The 15,884-nt window shown below is 46.0% G+C and overlaps 1 protein-coding gene across 8 annotated transcripts in view; it reads left to right on the forward strand.

Annotated features, from left to right (window-relative positions):
* eml1 (EMAP like 1) overlaps positions 1 to 15,884 on the forward strand; it is a 315,675-nt gene that overhangs the window by 188,964 nt on the left and 110,827 nt on the right. For all 8 annotated transcript variants that reach the window (XM_070879355.1, XM_070879349.1, XM_070879351.1 and 5 more), the window contains exon 2: positions 12,883 to 13,065. In XM_070879355.1, coding sequence (XP_070735456.1) covers positions 12,883 to 13,065 — 183 coding nt within the window. The remainder of the gene's footprint in view (positions 1 to 12,882; positions 13,066 to 15,884) is intronic.

The following is a 15,884-nucleotide window of genomic DNA, read 5'->3' on the forward strand; positions in this document are numbered from 1 at the left end:
TACACATCTTTCGACTAATGCACCAGGGCATTCACAGAGTTATCTTTATCCCCCTGCCTGGTATGCTTAACATACTTAATAGCACTTAAATAAACTTGATAGTTTGTGGGCACACAGTATACTACAAGGCACAGATGACTGATACATGGCAAGGCCTGCTGGCTGAGCTGCATTGTAAGGTTCCACTGAGATGGATTGAATGTGACATAGCAACAGAGTGGCGGAAACAGAATGCCTGACAGTTGCCAACAAACAAAGCATCATTTGGTATTTAATGACAATGCTGCTCTTTCAGAGGAGATCATGCTGTTTCCAAATAACAGTGCGAGAAAATAAGAAGCACTGATCCAGCAGAAGGGTCAGTAGTTGGTGCAGATTTCATGGATCACAGTAGAAGAATGAAGACACAAAACACTTGGTCATTGTCCAGCACACTGAACTGGCACCAATTTAAGGCACTGTGGACAGCTTACCCATGTTAATTTCAACGCATTTGTTGATGAAGGCTTGAAACAAAAAGAAATATTCTTCTTCATGCTTTTAAATAGTGTTGAGTAAAGATTCTGCCCACAGCCTGAAATTTGTATGCAGAGGTGTTGAATATTTTCTATGGTAGTATTGACCTGGGTATTAATAGAGATGGGTCGCATAGGGGTGGGGTGGGGGGGTTGGTGGCAGCGGGTCAGGGTTGGGGTGCATGGGGGGGAGGGGCGGGTTTTCAGACAGGAAACCCAGAAGTCTGGGTTTCCCCACATGCTGTGGAGTTTTAATGTCTTTTGGCCCTGACAAGTTCCTTATCTGGAAGTCAACCTGATTGACAGGCTTGGCATCCAGTGGAGTGGGGAGCACTCTGGAGCAGGCCAGAGGAGCAGGTAGGCCCAATCCCAGAGGGTCTGATTCCCGATCCCGGGGACCTTTGTATGGGGTGTGGAGGTCTAATGAGGGGGGAACTAGGGAGTGGGGTGCGCAGAGGAAGCGCTCCTGCTTCTGTTGACCCACAAGCAGTGCTGCAAAAGCAACTACCTTCTCGCCGAAGCTGTCCTTGCCAAGGCCTGGGAAACCTTGCCACCCACCCATTGTAAAACCTGCAGAGCAGCTTAAATCAGGCTGCCAGCCTCATTACAATATTTAAATTGCCAAGCCACCACTTGTCCCGCTTCTGTAAAATCCGGAAGTAGGTGGTTTTAGAGGCAAGTTGGGGTCAGGGTTCAGATTTGAACATTTTTAACATCTGAACCAAACCTCACCCACCCATTTATGTGTACTGTAATCGGAGTGATTATCTTCAGGAATATTTTTGTGTACTTCTGCGCATGCGCACTGTGGACTCCGCCGTTTTTATGCATACGCATTATGATATATGAGGAAGCCGGAAGGGGACCGAATCACGATCCACGGGAGCTAATTGCCGCTCGAGCCTGGAGCTGGAGCTGTTACTGGGGCTTTTGGGTTATTGCCAGGATTTTTGCCGAGAATATCACTGTGATTATCTGCACAAACATTTCTGAGAGAGAGAGGAAGTCGGAGGTGGGACAGAGCGAGAGACGGGAGAGAGAGAGAGAGAGAGAGAGACTGGGGCAGAGAGAGAGAAAGAGAGACTGGGAAGAGGCAGAGAGAAAGAGAGAGACTGGGAAAAGGCAGAGAGAGACTGAGGCAGACAGAGAGAGAGAGACTGGGGCAGAGAGAGCGAGAGACTGGGAAGAGACAGAGAGAAAGAGAGAGACTGGGAAGAGGCAGAGAGAAAGAGAGAGACTGGGAAGAGGCAGAGAGAAAGAGAGAGACTGGGAAGAGGCAGAGAGAAAGAGAGAGACTGGGGCAGAGAGAGAGAGAGACTGGGAGGAGGCAGAGAGCGCATGAGAGGGGATGGGGAGAGCGTATCAGAGGGTAAAGATAGAAACATAGAAATTTACAGCGCAGAAGAAGACCATTTCTGCCCATCATGTCCGCACGGCCCTTGAGCAGCAGCCCTAAAGGTTACATATAAACCTATGAACAATGGCGGAAAGGCAAAGAGCACTCAGCCCAACCATTCCGCCTCACACAACTGTGACACCCCTTATACTGAAAACATCTACACACCACCCCAACCGGAGCCATGTGATCTCCTGGGAGAGGCAAAAACCAGATAAAAACCCAGACCAATTTAGGGAGAAAAAAATCTGGGAAAATTCCTCTCCGACCCATCCAGGCGATCGAAATGAGTCCAGGAGATTACCCTGGCCGTGTTCGATTCCCTGCAGTACTTACCATTATATCTGCTCCGTCCAACAAAAGGTCATTCAGTCTAATCCCAATTACCAGCTCTAGGTCCGTAACCCTGCAGGTTATGGCACTTCAACTGCCTATCCAACCATCTCTTAAAAGTGGTGAGGGTTTCTGCATCCACCACTCTTCCAGGCAGATCCCCACAACCCTCTGCGTAAAGAAGCCCCCCTCAAATCCCCTCTAAGTCTTCCAGCAACCACCTTAAAACTATGCCCCCTCGTAATAGACCCCTCCACTAATGGCAATAGATCATCCTTACTATCCACTATGTCCAGGCCCCTCAATATTGTGTACACCTCAATAAGGTCTCCTCTCAATCTCCTCTGTCCCAATGAGAACAAATCCAGCCTATCCAATCTGTCCTCATAACTAAGATTCTCCATTCCAGGCAGCATCCTAGTAAATCTCCTCTGCACCCCACTCTAGTGCAATCACGTCCTTCCTATAATACGGCGACCAGAACTGCATGCAGTACTCCAGCTGTGGCCTAATCAAAGTATTATACAATTTAAGCATAACCTCCCTGCTCTTACATTTTATGCCTCGGCCAATAAAGCAAGCATTCCGTATGCCTTCTTAATCACCTTATCCACCTGGCCTGCTACTTTCAGGGATCTGTGGACAAGCACCCCAAGGTCCCTTTGTTCATCTACACTATTAAGTGGCCTACCATTTAATGTGTATACCTTTTCCTTATTAATCCTCCCAAAGTGCATCACCTCACACTTCTCTGAATTAAATTCCATTTGCCACTGCTCTGCCCATCTGACCAGTAGATTGATATCCTCCTGCACCCATGACTTTTCTCTTCATTATCAACCACACAGCCAATTTTAGTGTCATCTGCAAACTTCTTAATCATACTCCGTTTATTCAAATCTAAATTGTTGATATATATATTGATAGAGAGGGAACTCAGGGAGAGGAGGTCAGGAACTCAATTGGGGGGGGGTGGGTTAAAGAGCACGGAGAGCTCGTGGGGGGGCTGGGGGTGGGGAGAGAACATGATCCAGGTCTAAAGGGGGAGGGGGTTGAGAGCAGGAACTTAATCCAGATGGTAAGATGGATCACGTTCTTCCAAACCCACCCTCTTTACACCCGCACCACGTTCACCTTCTCTTCCCCCGACAACTGGTTGATTTCTCGGAAAGCTCGGTGTGTGTGTGGCAAGTGACATTGGGTGTGGGGGAGGAAGTTAGGCACTTAGGCGGGGGGGAGAATGTCAGAAACTTGGGCTGGGGCGGGGGGGCGGGGAGATCAGGCACTTGGCTGGTGGGGGATGGGGGCAAGAACTTGTTTGGAGGGTGGGAGAAGGTCTTACCCATGAGAGTGAGCCCTGTCTGTTCCAAGTGAGCTCTGTTCTGTCTAGAGTCGACAGTCAGAATGGCTCAAATTACACTTTGCAAATTACACTGATTACGTAGACAGGACGGTTCTAATCACACATTCGAGAGAAATTGCTGGGTGTGTCTTATCCTCCAAGGGAACCATTCAGTAATCAGCTCTTGTGATCAAGGGAACCCAAAGAGAGCTTTAGGTGTTACAAATAAATGCTTCCTGCGATAATTCAGCCCATTGTATGCATATGGGAGCCTGATAGTCTAGTAGTGTATGAAGTTGGATATCTGATAGATTATTACGATATGCATGTGGGTCCTTTATAAACTAGTGCTTACATGTATTTGAAACCATGGGCAGCCTATTTACTATCAGATTGCAGCCAGCACCAGACAAGCAGTTGTCTCTCTGTGGGTCTTAGCACCAGTATAAATGGGGCGGTAAGTGACCCAAAGCTGCTACCATTAGGGGAAATTGATGAGACTGAACGCCGATAAATCCCCAGGGCCTGATAGTCTGCATCACAGAGTACTTAAGGAAGTGGCCCTAGAAATAGTGGATGCATTGGTGATCATTTTCCAACAGTCTATCGACTCTGGATCAGTTCCTATGGACTGGAAGGTAGCTAATGTAACACCACTTTTTTAAATAGGAGAGAGAGAGAAAACGGGTAATTATAGACCGGTTAGCCTAACATCAGTAGTGGGGAAAATGTTGGAATCAATTATTAAGGATGAAATAGCAACGCATTTGGAAAGCAGTGACAGGATCGGTCCAAGTCAGCATGGATTCATGAAAGGGAAATCATGCTTGACAAATCTTTTGGAATTTTTTGAGGATGTAACTAGTAGAGTGGACAAGGGAGAACCAGTGGATGGTGCTGTATTTGGACTTTCAAAAGGCCTTTGACAAGGTCCCACATAAGAGATTGGTGTGCAAAATCAAAGCACATGGTATTGGGGGCAATGTACTGACGTGGTAGAGAACTGGTTGGTAGACAGGAAGCAGAGAGTCGGGCTAAACGGGTCCTTTTCGGAATGGGAGCCAGTGACTAGTGGAGTGCCGCAGGGCTCAGTGCTGGGACCCCAGCTCTTAACAATATACATTAATGATTTCGATGAAGGAATTGAGTGTAATATCTCCAAGTTTGCAGATGACACTAAACTGGGTGGTGGTGTGAGCTGTGAGGAGGATGCTAAGAGGCTGCAAGGTGATTTGGACAGGTTAGGTGAGTGGGCAAATGCTTGGCAGATGCAGTGTAATGTGGATAAATGTGAGGTTATCCACTTTGGTGGTAAAAACACAAAGGTAGAATATTATCTGAATGGCGGCAGATTAGGAAAAGGAGAGGTGCAACGGAACCTGGGTGTCATGGTTCATCAGTCATTGAAAGTTGGCATGCAGGTTCAGCAGGCAGTGAAGAAGGAAAATGGCATGTTGGCCTTCATAGCTAGGGGATTTGAGTATAGGAGCAGGGAGCTCTTACTGCAATTGTACAGGGCCTCACCTGGAATATTGTGTTCAGTTTTGGTCTCCTAATCTGAGGAAGGATGTTCTTGCTATTGAGGGAGTGCAGTGAAGGTTCACCAGACTGATTCCAGGGATGGCTGGACTGACATATGAGGAGAGACTGGATCAACTGGGACTTTATACACTGGAGTTTAGAAGGATGGGAGGGGATCTCATAGAAACGTATAAGATTCTGACAGAATGGGACAGGTTAGATGCGGGAAGAATGTTCCCGATGTTGAGGAAGTTCAGAACCAGGGGACACAGTCTTAGGATAAGGGGTAAGCCATTTAGGACTGAGATGAGGAGAAACTTCTTCACTCAGAGAGTTGTTAACCTGTGGAATTCCCTGCCGCAGAGAGTTGTTCATTGGATATATTCAAGAAGGAGTTAGATATGGCCCTTATGGCTAAAGGAATCAAGGGGTATGGAGAGAAAGCAGGAAAGGGGTACTGAGGTGAATGACCAGCCATGATCTTATTGAATGGTGGTGCAGGCTCGAAGGGCCAAATGGCCTACTCCTGCACCTATTTTCTATGTTTCTATGTTTACCATCCCATTTACATGAGGCGAAACAAGTTAAAATCAGCCCTAATGTTTTTCAAACCTACTACATAATGTTTATATGATAAAGCAGCAAGAGTTCATACAGCACAGAAGGAGGCCGTTCGATCCATCGTGCCTGTGCCATCTCTCTTTGTAAGAGCTCTCAAATTAGTCTCACTACCCTGCTCTTTCCCCGTAGTCCTGTAAATGTTTCCTTTTCAAGTATATATCCAATTCTCTTTTGAAAGTTATTATTAAATTTGATTCCACTAGCCTTTCAGGCAGTGCATTCCAGACTATAACAACCTGCTGCATAAAAAAATATTCTCCCTGTAATTCATGTTAGCGAAATAAAATAATGTTCAGCTTTAATGAAGGTTTTGCAGCAGAAAATTTCCATTCAACATAGCAGCCGTTTCACTTTGTGTGGAGATTTACACTTCAAAGACATCAGCGATTCACAAACTGCTCTCATTATATAGCCCGTGACATATCACACGTGACATCTCAAAGGAATCCTCAACCTTGATGTTTTCACCATTAAAAAGTGCTGGCATTTTTAACTATACATAGAATACCATGTTGGGGACCAAAGTACAGAAAACCTTGAATTCATACATAGCACTCAAAACTAACTCGGGAAATATGTCATGTGTTCCACACAGAAAGATACACAGTGCAGGCAAAATTGCCCCTTTTTATAGCCCCATTAGCGCCTCCGGGGTACGCTAACAGGGCGCAATGGTGTTTTTGCCCAGGGGGCTGGGGGCGCTACCGCTTCCCAGGAAATTACCCAGAAGTTTGGGGGGGTGAGCGCTGTCCCGGCACCTCCGCGACCCGCAATTAGTGCCCCGGGCCGGCACGCAACTGACAATGACGTAATCGGTGTGCGCGCCGGCCCCTTTCTGCCCCATGGGGGAAATTGCCCCACGAGCCATGAGGCTGGCGTGGGCAGGTGACAACGCCAGCTCCGTGGGTCGTAGAGCATCCATCTAGCGCTGGCTACCACCCCAGGAGCATCCTCCAAAGGAAGCGGAGCGCTGGAGACAGCACTCCGCTTCCTTTGAGGGATGTTCAACCCAATTCTGCGTCGGGGGCGGGACTTTTAGGCCAGACGCAGGAAGTCCTGGCCCCGGAAAGTTATCGCCCCCAATCGGGGCAAAGGGCAAATTCTAGCCCAGTATACCATCACCACACGGACTGCAGCGGTTCAAGAAGGCGGCTCACCACCACTTTCTCAAGGGTAATTAAGGATGGGCAACACAAGCTAGCCTTGCCAGCGACGCCCACATCATATGAATAAATTTTTTTAAAACTTGTAGCAAAAATTAATTTCCCATGCACCAATTCCGTGTGGGAATTCTAATTTTCTGAATTCCTATTGTGGTGAAATAGAAAATAAAAAGCAATTTGCGTTCAATGACAAGCTTTTTATTTTTCTATGCACAACATAAGCCCCAGCAACAGAAGAAGTGCATTGTGTCCAGGATTGAGTTCACAGTTTTCTTGTGTAGTGAAAATAGGACCTGACAGCAGCTTTGCAATGGAAAGACAGGAACTCCAGACGAGCAAATCACCAGTAAGCTAAGTGTACACATCACTGCCCTTTTCCAAATTGAGCTACTAAGCTTGTTAGCCAGCTTAAACCACCTCAAATCTTTTCTGTCTTAAAACCTTTTCAATAACCAAGTTGTGACCTACATTACGCAACTGTAGTGCCCATATGGTAGAGACACATACTTAGCATTCAAATTCTTCTTTCTGAACCCGAGAGTCTCCTAATAATTTTAACCCTTTTAAGGGACTGCAGCAGCATTTTTATACCGTATCCAAATGCAAGATTTCCTATTTTCATTTCCTTTGGACTGTAATTAACGCTAGGTGTGCCCTTTGTGTCGTACAGTGTACTGTGTTGAGAGAAGCTTTACACAGAACCTTTACACTTGTCCGGGGTCTATCCCCAAACTTCTAGAATGCTGTAATGGGGGCGGGCAGAAGAAGCAGCCCCCGCCTTGTACAACTTCACTGTATTTTGTTTGCGTGGCAGAAACCTGGTGGATCCACCTCAAATGATGGCCCCACTGGTGGAAGTCTACCACAATTCACCCATCCCTTTGATTTGTGCAATTTCTACTCTGTGAAGAACATTGTAATACTTAGAATAATTGAGATGTCTGCAGTAATAATGCAGCTTCTAAAATTTACTTCCAGTTTACATGTTGGTCTCCTAATCTGAGGAAGGACGTTCTTGCTATTGAGGGAGTGCAGCGAAGGTTCACCAGACTGATTCCAGGGATGGCTGGACTATCATATGAGGAGAGACTGGATCAACTGGGCCTTTATTCACTGGAGTTTAGAAGGATGAGAGGGGATCTCATAGAAACGTATAAGATTCTGACGGGACTGGACAGGTTAGATGCGGGAAATGTTAAAAAGGCAAGCCTGAAAGCTCTGTGCCTCAATGCGAGGAGTATTCGGAATAAGGTGGATGAATTAACTGTGCAGATAGCAGTTAACGGATACGATGTGGTTGGCATCACGGAGACATGGCTCCAGGGTGACCAAGGCTGGGAACTCAACATCCAAGGGTATTCAACATTTAGGAAGGATAGACAGAAAGGAAAAGGAGGCGGGGTGGCGTTGCTGGTTAAAGAGGAAATTAATGCAATTGTAAGTAAAGACATTAGCTTGGATGATGTGGAATCGGTATGGGTGGAGCTACGGAATACCAAGGGACAGAAAACGCGAGTGGGAGTTGTGTACAGACCTCCAAACAGTAGTAGTGGTGTTGGGGAGGGCATCAAACAGGAAATTAGGGGTGCATGCAATAAAAGTGCAGCAGTTATCATGGGCGACTTTAATATGCATATAGATTGGGCTAACCAAACTGGAAACAATACAGTGGAGGAGGATTTCCTGGAGTGCATAAGGGATGGTTTTCTAGACCAATATGTCGAGGAACCAACTAGGGGGGAGGCCATCTTAAGCTGGGTGTTGTGTAATGAGAGAGGATTAATTAGCAATCTCGTTGTGCAAGGCCCCTTGGGGAAGAGTGACCATAATATGGTGGAATTCTGCATTAGGATGGAGAATGAAACAGTTAATTCAGAGATCATGGTCCAGAACTTAAAGAAGGGTAACTTTGAAGATATGAGGCGCGAATTGGCTAGAATAGATTGGCAAATGATACTTAAGGGGTTGACAGTGGATGGGCAATGGCAGACATTTAGAGACCGCATGGATGAACTACAACAATTGTACATCCCTGTCTGGCGTAAAAATAAAAAAGGGAAGGTGGCTCAACCGTGGCTATCAAGAGAAATCAGGGATAGTATTAAAGCCAAGGAAGTGGCATACAAATTGGCCAGAAATAGCAGCGAACCCGGGGACTGGGAGAAATTTAGAACTCAGCAGAGGAGGACAAAGGGTTTGATTAGGGCAGGGAAAATAGAGTACGAGAGGAAGCTTGCAGGGAACATTAAAGTGGACTGCAAAAGCTTCTATAGGTTTGTAAAGAGAACAAGGTTATTAAAGACAAACGTAGGTCACCTGCAGTCAGAATCAGGGGAAGTCATAACGGGGAATAAAGAAATGGCAGACCAATTGAACAAGTACTTTGGTTCGGTATTCACTAAGGAGGACACAAACAACCTTCCGGATATAAAAGGGGTCAGAGGTTCTAGTAAGAAGGAGGAACTGAGGGAAATCCTTATTAGTCGGGAAATTGTGTTGGGGAAATTGATGGGACTGAAGGCCGATAAATTCCCAGGGCCTGATGGTCTGCATCCCAGAGTACTTTAGGAGGTGGCCTTGGAAATAGCGGATGCATTGACAGTCATTTTCCAACATTCCATAGACTCTAGAACAGTTCCTATGGAGTGGAGGGTAGCCAATGTAACCCCACTTTTAAAAAAATGAGGGCGAGAGAAAACAGGGAATTATAGACCGGTCAGCCTGACATCGGTAGTGGGTAAAATGATGGAATCAATTATTAAGAATGTCATAGCAGCGCATTTGGAAAGAGGTGACATGATAGGTCAAGTCAGCATGGATTTGTGAAAGGGAAATCATGCTTGACAAATCTTCTGGAATTTTTTGAGGATGTTTCCAGTAGAGTGGACAAGGGAGAACCAGTTGATGTGGTGTATTTGGACTTTCAGAAGACTTTCGACAAGGTCCCACACAAGAGATTAATGTGCAAAGTTAAAGCACATGGGATTGGGGGTAGTGTGCTAACGTGGATTGAGAACTGGTTGGCAGACAGGAAGCAAAGAGTAGGAGTAAATGGGTACTTTTCAGAATGGCAGGCAGTGACTAGTGGGGTACCGCAAGGTTCTGTGCTGGGGCCCCAGCTGTTTACATTGTACATTAATGATTTAGACGAGGGGATTAAATGTAGTTTCTCCAAATTTGCAGATGACACTAAGTTGGGTGGCAGTGTGAGCTGAGAGGAGGATGCTATGAGGCTGCAGAATGACTTGGATAGGTTAGGAGAGTGGGCAAATGCATGGCAGATGAAGTATAATGTGGATAAATGTGAGGTTATCCACTTTGGTGGTAAAAGCAGAGAGACAGACTATTATCTGAATGGTGACAGATTAGGAAAAGGGGAGGTGCAACGAGATCTGGGTGTCATGGTACATCAGTCATTGAAGGTTGGCATGCAGGTACAGCAGGCGGTTAAGAAAGCAAAAGGCATATTGGCCTTCATAGCGAGGGGATTTGAGTACAGGCGCAGGGAGGTGTTACTACAGTTGTACAGGGCCTTGGTGAGGCCACACCTGGAGTATTGTGCACAGTTTTGGTCTCCTAACTTGAGGAAGGACATTCTTGCTATTGAGGGAGTGCAGCGAAGGTTCACCAGACTGATTCCTGGGATGGCGGGACTGACATATCAAGAAAGACTGGATCAACTGGGCTTGTATTCGCTGGAGTTCAGAAGAATGAGAGGGGACCTCATAGAAACATTTAAAATTCTGACGGGTTTAGACAGGTTAGATTGAGGAAGAATGTTTCCAATGTTGGGGAAGTCCAGAACCAGGGGTCACAGTCTAAGAATAAGGGGTAAGCCATTTAGGACCGAGATGAGGAGAAACTTCTTCACCCAGAGAGTGGTGAACCTGTGGAATTCTCTACCACAGAAAGTTGTTGAGGCCAATTCACTAAATATATTCAAAAAGGAGTTAGATGTAGTCCTTACTACTAGGGGGATCAAGGGGTAAGGCGAGAAAGCAGGAATGGGGTACTGAAGTTGCATGTTCAGCCATGAACTCATTGAATGGCGGTGCAGGCTCGAAGGGCCGAATGGCCTACTCCTGCACCTATTTTCTATGTTTCTATGTTTCCCTATGCTGAGGAAGTCCAGAACCAGGGGACATAGGCTTAGGATAAGGGGTCGGCCATTTAGGAGTGAGATGAGGAGAAACTTCTTCAGTCAGAGGGTTGTTAACTTGTGGAATTCCCTGTCGCAGAGAGTTGTTGATACCAGTTCATTGGATATATTCAAGAGGGAGTTAGATATGGCCCTTACGGTTAAGGGGATCAAAGGGTATGGAGAGAAATCAGGAAAGGGGTACTGAGGGAATGATCAGCCATGATCTTATTGAATGGCAGTGCAGGCTCGAAGGGCCGAATGGCCTACTCCTGCACCTATGTTCTATGTTTCTATGTTTCTATGTGCATCCCAATCCAGACAGCATTCTTGTAAACCTGGCAGTGTATTTCCTCCCCTACTGATACTGCAGGCTTATACAAGCTCATCATTCTGCTCAGGGGTTTTGTGCCATTCATTTTAACCCTTTTAAGGGACTGCAGCAGCATTTTTATACCGTATCCAAATGCAAGATTGCTTATTTCGATTTCCTTTGGACAGCAATGTAACCAGAGGTGTGTCCTTTGTCTCATACAGCGCACTTTGTTAATTTAATACTGCATGCACCTTTCCTGAAATGGTTCTGCAATAGTGGCAGCAGCACCATTGCTGTGAATATAACATCATTTATATGTGAGATATTTTAGGAAAAGTAAAAGTGTCTTCATTAGTGAACAGCGAGGTGTTAACAATCCTCCTTAAGCTATTTGTATATAGTGGGGTGCTAGGGCCACCAGTGCCTAAAGGGCAGGCCTTCTGCGACCAGATTAAATTAGCTAGAGTCACTAAGGCCACTTGCTGGGGAGACCTGTTTGCTACTTAGTCATCTTTGTGGCTGATCTCAGTGAATGCAGCAAATTCACTTTGAGCTGCACAAGACCCACATGTCAGGGGCTGATGGCCTTTGCACCCCACTAAAGTAAGAGCATCTTCAGTTGGACAATGCACAGTCAGACTGGCATTTTAAGAAATAAATATTTGGTCAATGAATCTGCTGCTTCTGACTATCATCATCATCATAGGCAGTCCCTCGGAATCGAGGAAGACTTGCTTCCACTCCTGAAGTGAATTCTTAAGTGACTGAACAGTCCAGTACGAGAGCCACAGACTTTGTCACAGGTGGGACAGATAGTCGTTGAGGGAAGGGGTGGGTGGGACTAGTTTACCGCACGCTCTTTCCGCTGCCTGCGCTTGATTTCTGTACGCTCTTGGCGTTGAGACTCAAGGTGCTCAACGCCCTCCCGGATACACTTCCTCCACTTAGGGCGGTCTTTGGCCAGGAACTCCCAGGTGTCAGTGGGGATGTCGCATTTTATCAGGGAGGCTTTGAGGGTGTCCTTGTAGCGTTTCTGCTGCCCACCTTTGGCTCGTTTGCCGTGAAGGAGCTCCAAGCAGAGCAGAGCACTTGGGAGTCTCGTGTCTGGCATGCGAACTATGTGGCCTGCCCATATTGCCTGACTATGTTGCATCAAGGGCTATAAATATATGACAAAATGAAAATTAAAAGCACGAAAGGAACACAACAGCTAGAGCTGGGACAAGGATAATTGGCCGCACTGTTTTCATTGTCATACTTCATTGATAGAACATAGATTATTAACAGAAAATGCTGGAAATACGCAGCAGGTCAGGCAGCCTCTGTGGAGAGAGAGAAACAGAGTTAAGGTTTCAGGTCGATGACCTTTCTGACGAGGAGTATTTCCAGCATCTTCTGTTTTTATTTCAGATTTCTAGCATCCACAGTATTTTGCTTTTGGATTATTAACAGAAGTTACTCCTAAGCGTTGATCTTTCAGATTTAAGAGTTTCCTCCATTCTAGCTCTTCATTTTGGTTGTCTTTCTTTCCCCTCAGATGACAGTGCCTCTGCAGCGAGCAGCATGGAGGTGACCGATCGAATCGCCTCTCTGGAGCAGCGTGTCCAGATGCAGGAAGATGAGATTCAGCTGTTGAAGTCGGCGCTGGCGGATGTAGTCCGACGCTTGAATGTTTCTGAAGAGCAACAGGCCATGCTGAACAGGAAAGGACCTACCAAAGGTAACCAAAAGGCAGGCGTAGGATGATGTGAATTAACTGCAAAGATAAGCGCATGGCGTAAGCAAACACTGCACTGTACAGATGCTGACTAGACCCAAAAAATAAAATCTCACAAGTGATTCAGGAGAAATCAACATGGAACACATGTGTTGTGATACTGAGTGGCTTTTACCCATTGATTAGCATAGAGGAAGCCGTGAGGATTCATGGGCATTTCTGTTTTTAGAACTTATTTAGCAACTAGGGGGAGAGAGGGTGGGGGATGAATTGGTTTGGCTGCCGATTTTTGGTTTCAGTGGGGGGTGGGGGTTGTACGATGGTGTGGGGATGAACACTGCTTTCTGTCTCAGTGGCGAGGGTGATTTGGTTTTGTGGGGGTGAGGGTCGTGGTTTTAGAATGGTTGGTTTTGGGGACAAACATGGTTGTACAATGGTTGGCTTTGGTGGGTATGGTTGTACAATGGTTGGTTTTGGGGGGACGTGGTTTTACAATGGTTGGTTTTGGGGAGCGTGGTTGTACAATGGTTGATTTTGGGAGGGTATGGTTATACAATGGTTGGTTTTGGGGGGGGGGCGTGATTGTACAATGGTTGGTTTTGGGGGGACGTGGTTTTACAATGGTTGGTTTTGGGGAGCGTGGTTGTACAATGGTTGGTTTGGGGGGGTGGTTGTACAATGGTTGGTTTGGGGGGGTATGGTTGTACAATGGTTGGTTTTGGGGGGGGTATGGTTGTACAATGGTTGGTTTTAGGGGGGTAGTTGTACAATGGTTGGTTTTAGGGGGGTGGTTGTACAATGGTTGGTTTTAGGGGGGTGGTTGTACAATGGTTGGTTTTGGGGGGTATGGTTGTACAATGGTTGGTTTTGGGGGGTATGGTTGTACAATGGTTGGTTTTGGGGGGTATGGTTGTACAATGGTTGGTTTTAGGGGGGTGGTTGTACAATGGTTGGTTTTGGGGAGGTATGGTTGTATAATGGTTGGTTTTGGGGGGTGGTTGTACAATGGTTGGTTTTGGGGAGGTATGGTTGTATAATGGTTGGTTTTGGGGGGTGGTTGTACAATGGTTGGTTTTGGGGGGTATGGTTGTACAATGGTTGGTTTTAGGGGGGTGGTTGTACAATGGTTGGTTTTGGGGAGGTATGGTTGTATAATGGTTGGTTTTGGGGGGTGGTTGTACAATGGTTGGTTTTGGGGGGTATGGTTGTACAATGGTTGGTTTTGGGGGGTATGATTGTACAATGGTTGGTTTTGGGGGGTATGATTGTATAATGGTTGGTTTTGGGGGGTATGGTTGTACAATGGTTGGTTTTGGGGAGTATGATTGTACAATGGTTGGTTTTGGTGGGTATGATTGTACAATGGTTGGTTTTGGTGGGTATGATTGTACAATGGTTGGTTTTGGGGGGTATGATTGTACAATGGTTGGTTTTGGGGGATATGATTGTACAGTGGTTGGTTTTGGGGGGTATGATTGTACAATGGTTGGTTTTGGGGAGTATGATTGTACAATGGTTGGTTTTGGGGGGTATGATTGTACAATGGTTGGTTTTGGGGGATATGGTTGTACAATGGTTGGTTTTGGGGGGTATGGTTGTACAATGGTTGGTTTTGGGGGGTATGATTGTACAATGGTTGGTTTTGGGGGGGCGTGATTATACAATGGTTGGTTTTGGGGGGTATGATTGTACAATGGTTGGTTTTGGGGGGGTATGGTTGTACAATAGTTGGTTTTGGGAAGGTGGGGGAAACACGGCTTTCTTCCTGCAGTGGATGCCTTGAGCAGATTTTCCAATATACAAACAGTGAGCCAGGAAAGAGGAGTTTAAGAAATGGGAATTGAGATGGTATTTTAAAGGAGGAGAGAGTGGGAGAGGTCGAGCAACTCGGGGAAGGAATTCAAAAGAGTAGGACTCAGGCCGCTAAAAGTAAAGGAAAAGATGCACTAGAGACTCATCAGGAATGTAGAGTTCGTGGAGGAGGTTGTACAGATAGTCTGGTGATGTCATGGGGGATTTAAAGACAAGAAAAAAATGAGGATTTTAAATTTGAGGCATTAAGGACCAGGAGGCTAAGTCTAAACATCAAATATTTTTTTCCTCTCCTATTTCCTCTCTTTTTTTCTCTGTTCCTCTGGTGGGATTGATTCCTTGCTGGAACCTGGTTCCGTATGTGTGGGTTTCCTCCGTTACCTTGCCGTAAAGTGGCTATTATTCATGTGTGAGCCTCGACCTTGAGTATTGACAAGCTGTTTAACCACATTGGGCATCGCAACTGAGCCCAATCCTGTTCTCAGCCAATGGCTGTACATGCGCGCTTCAGGTAGGCACCACTGGGGGGCAGTCAGGAGCAGAAACCGTTGCTGAATTTCACCCTCCCTCACTCAGAGGTGAGCTGACTCATCACAGATTGTGTGCTGAACTTGGGACCTCCCTGAACGAAATGATCAGCCACTCATTGGATATTCTCACAGCCATCAAGAAGCTTAACTATGATACCTTTAACCAGCTGTCAAGCAAATTTAGAGTAGATCTAATTTGTGGAATTACATTCCAACTGTTTTCAGACATTTTTATCATGAAGGAATGCTGATGTCTGGTTGTCCCCAGTTCTCTCTCTCGGGAATCCCGACAGCATCACTGCCCGTATATTTGTAGTTCCCAAAACTCAAGCATTCAGACACAGAGCTTGTTCTTTTCTACTGAGACCTGGAAAACAACAATATCTGAGCACATAGCCAGGAAAGGTCAGCCTGTCAGCCAACATTATACATTACATTCCTTACTACCTCAAACCATTACATTAACTTACAGTAAAAAAA

This window comes from Pristiophorus japonicus, chromosome 4, assembly GCF_044704955.1.
Source record: "Pristiophorus japonicus isolate sPriJap1 chromosome 4, sPriJap1.hap1, whole genome shotgun sequence".
Taxonomy (NCBI): Eukaryota; Metazoa; Chordata; class Chondrichthyes; family Pristiophoridae; genus Pristiophorus; species Pristiophorus japonicus.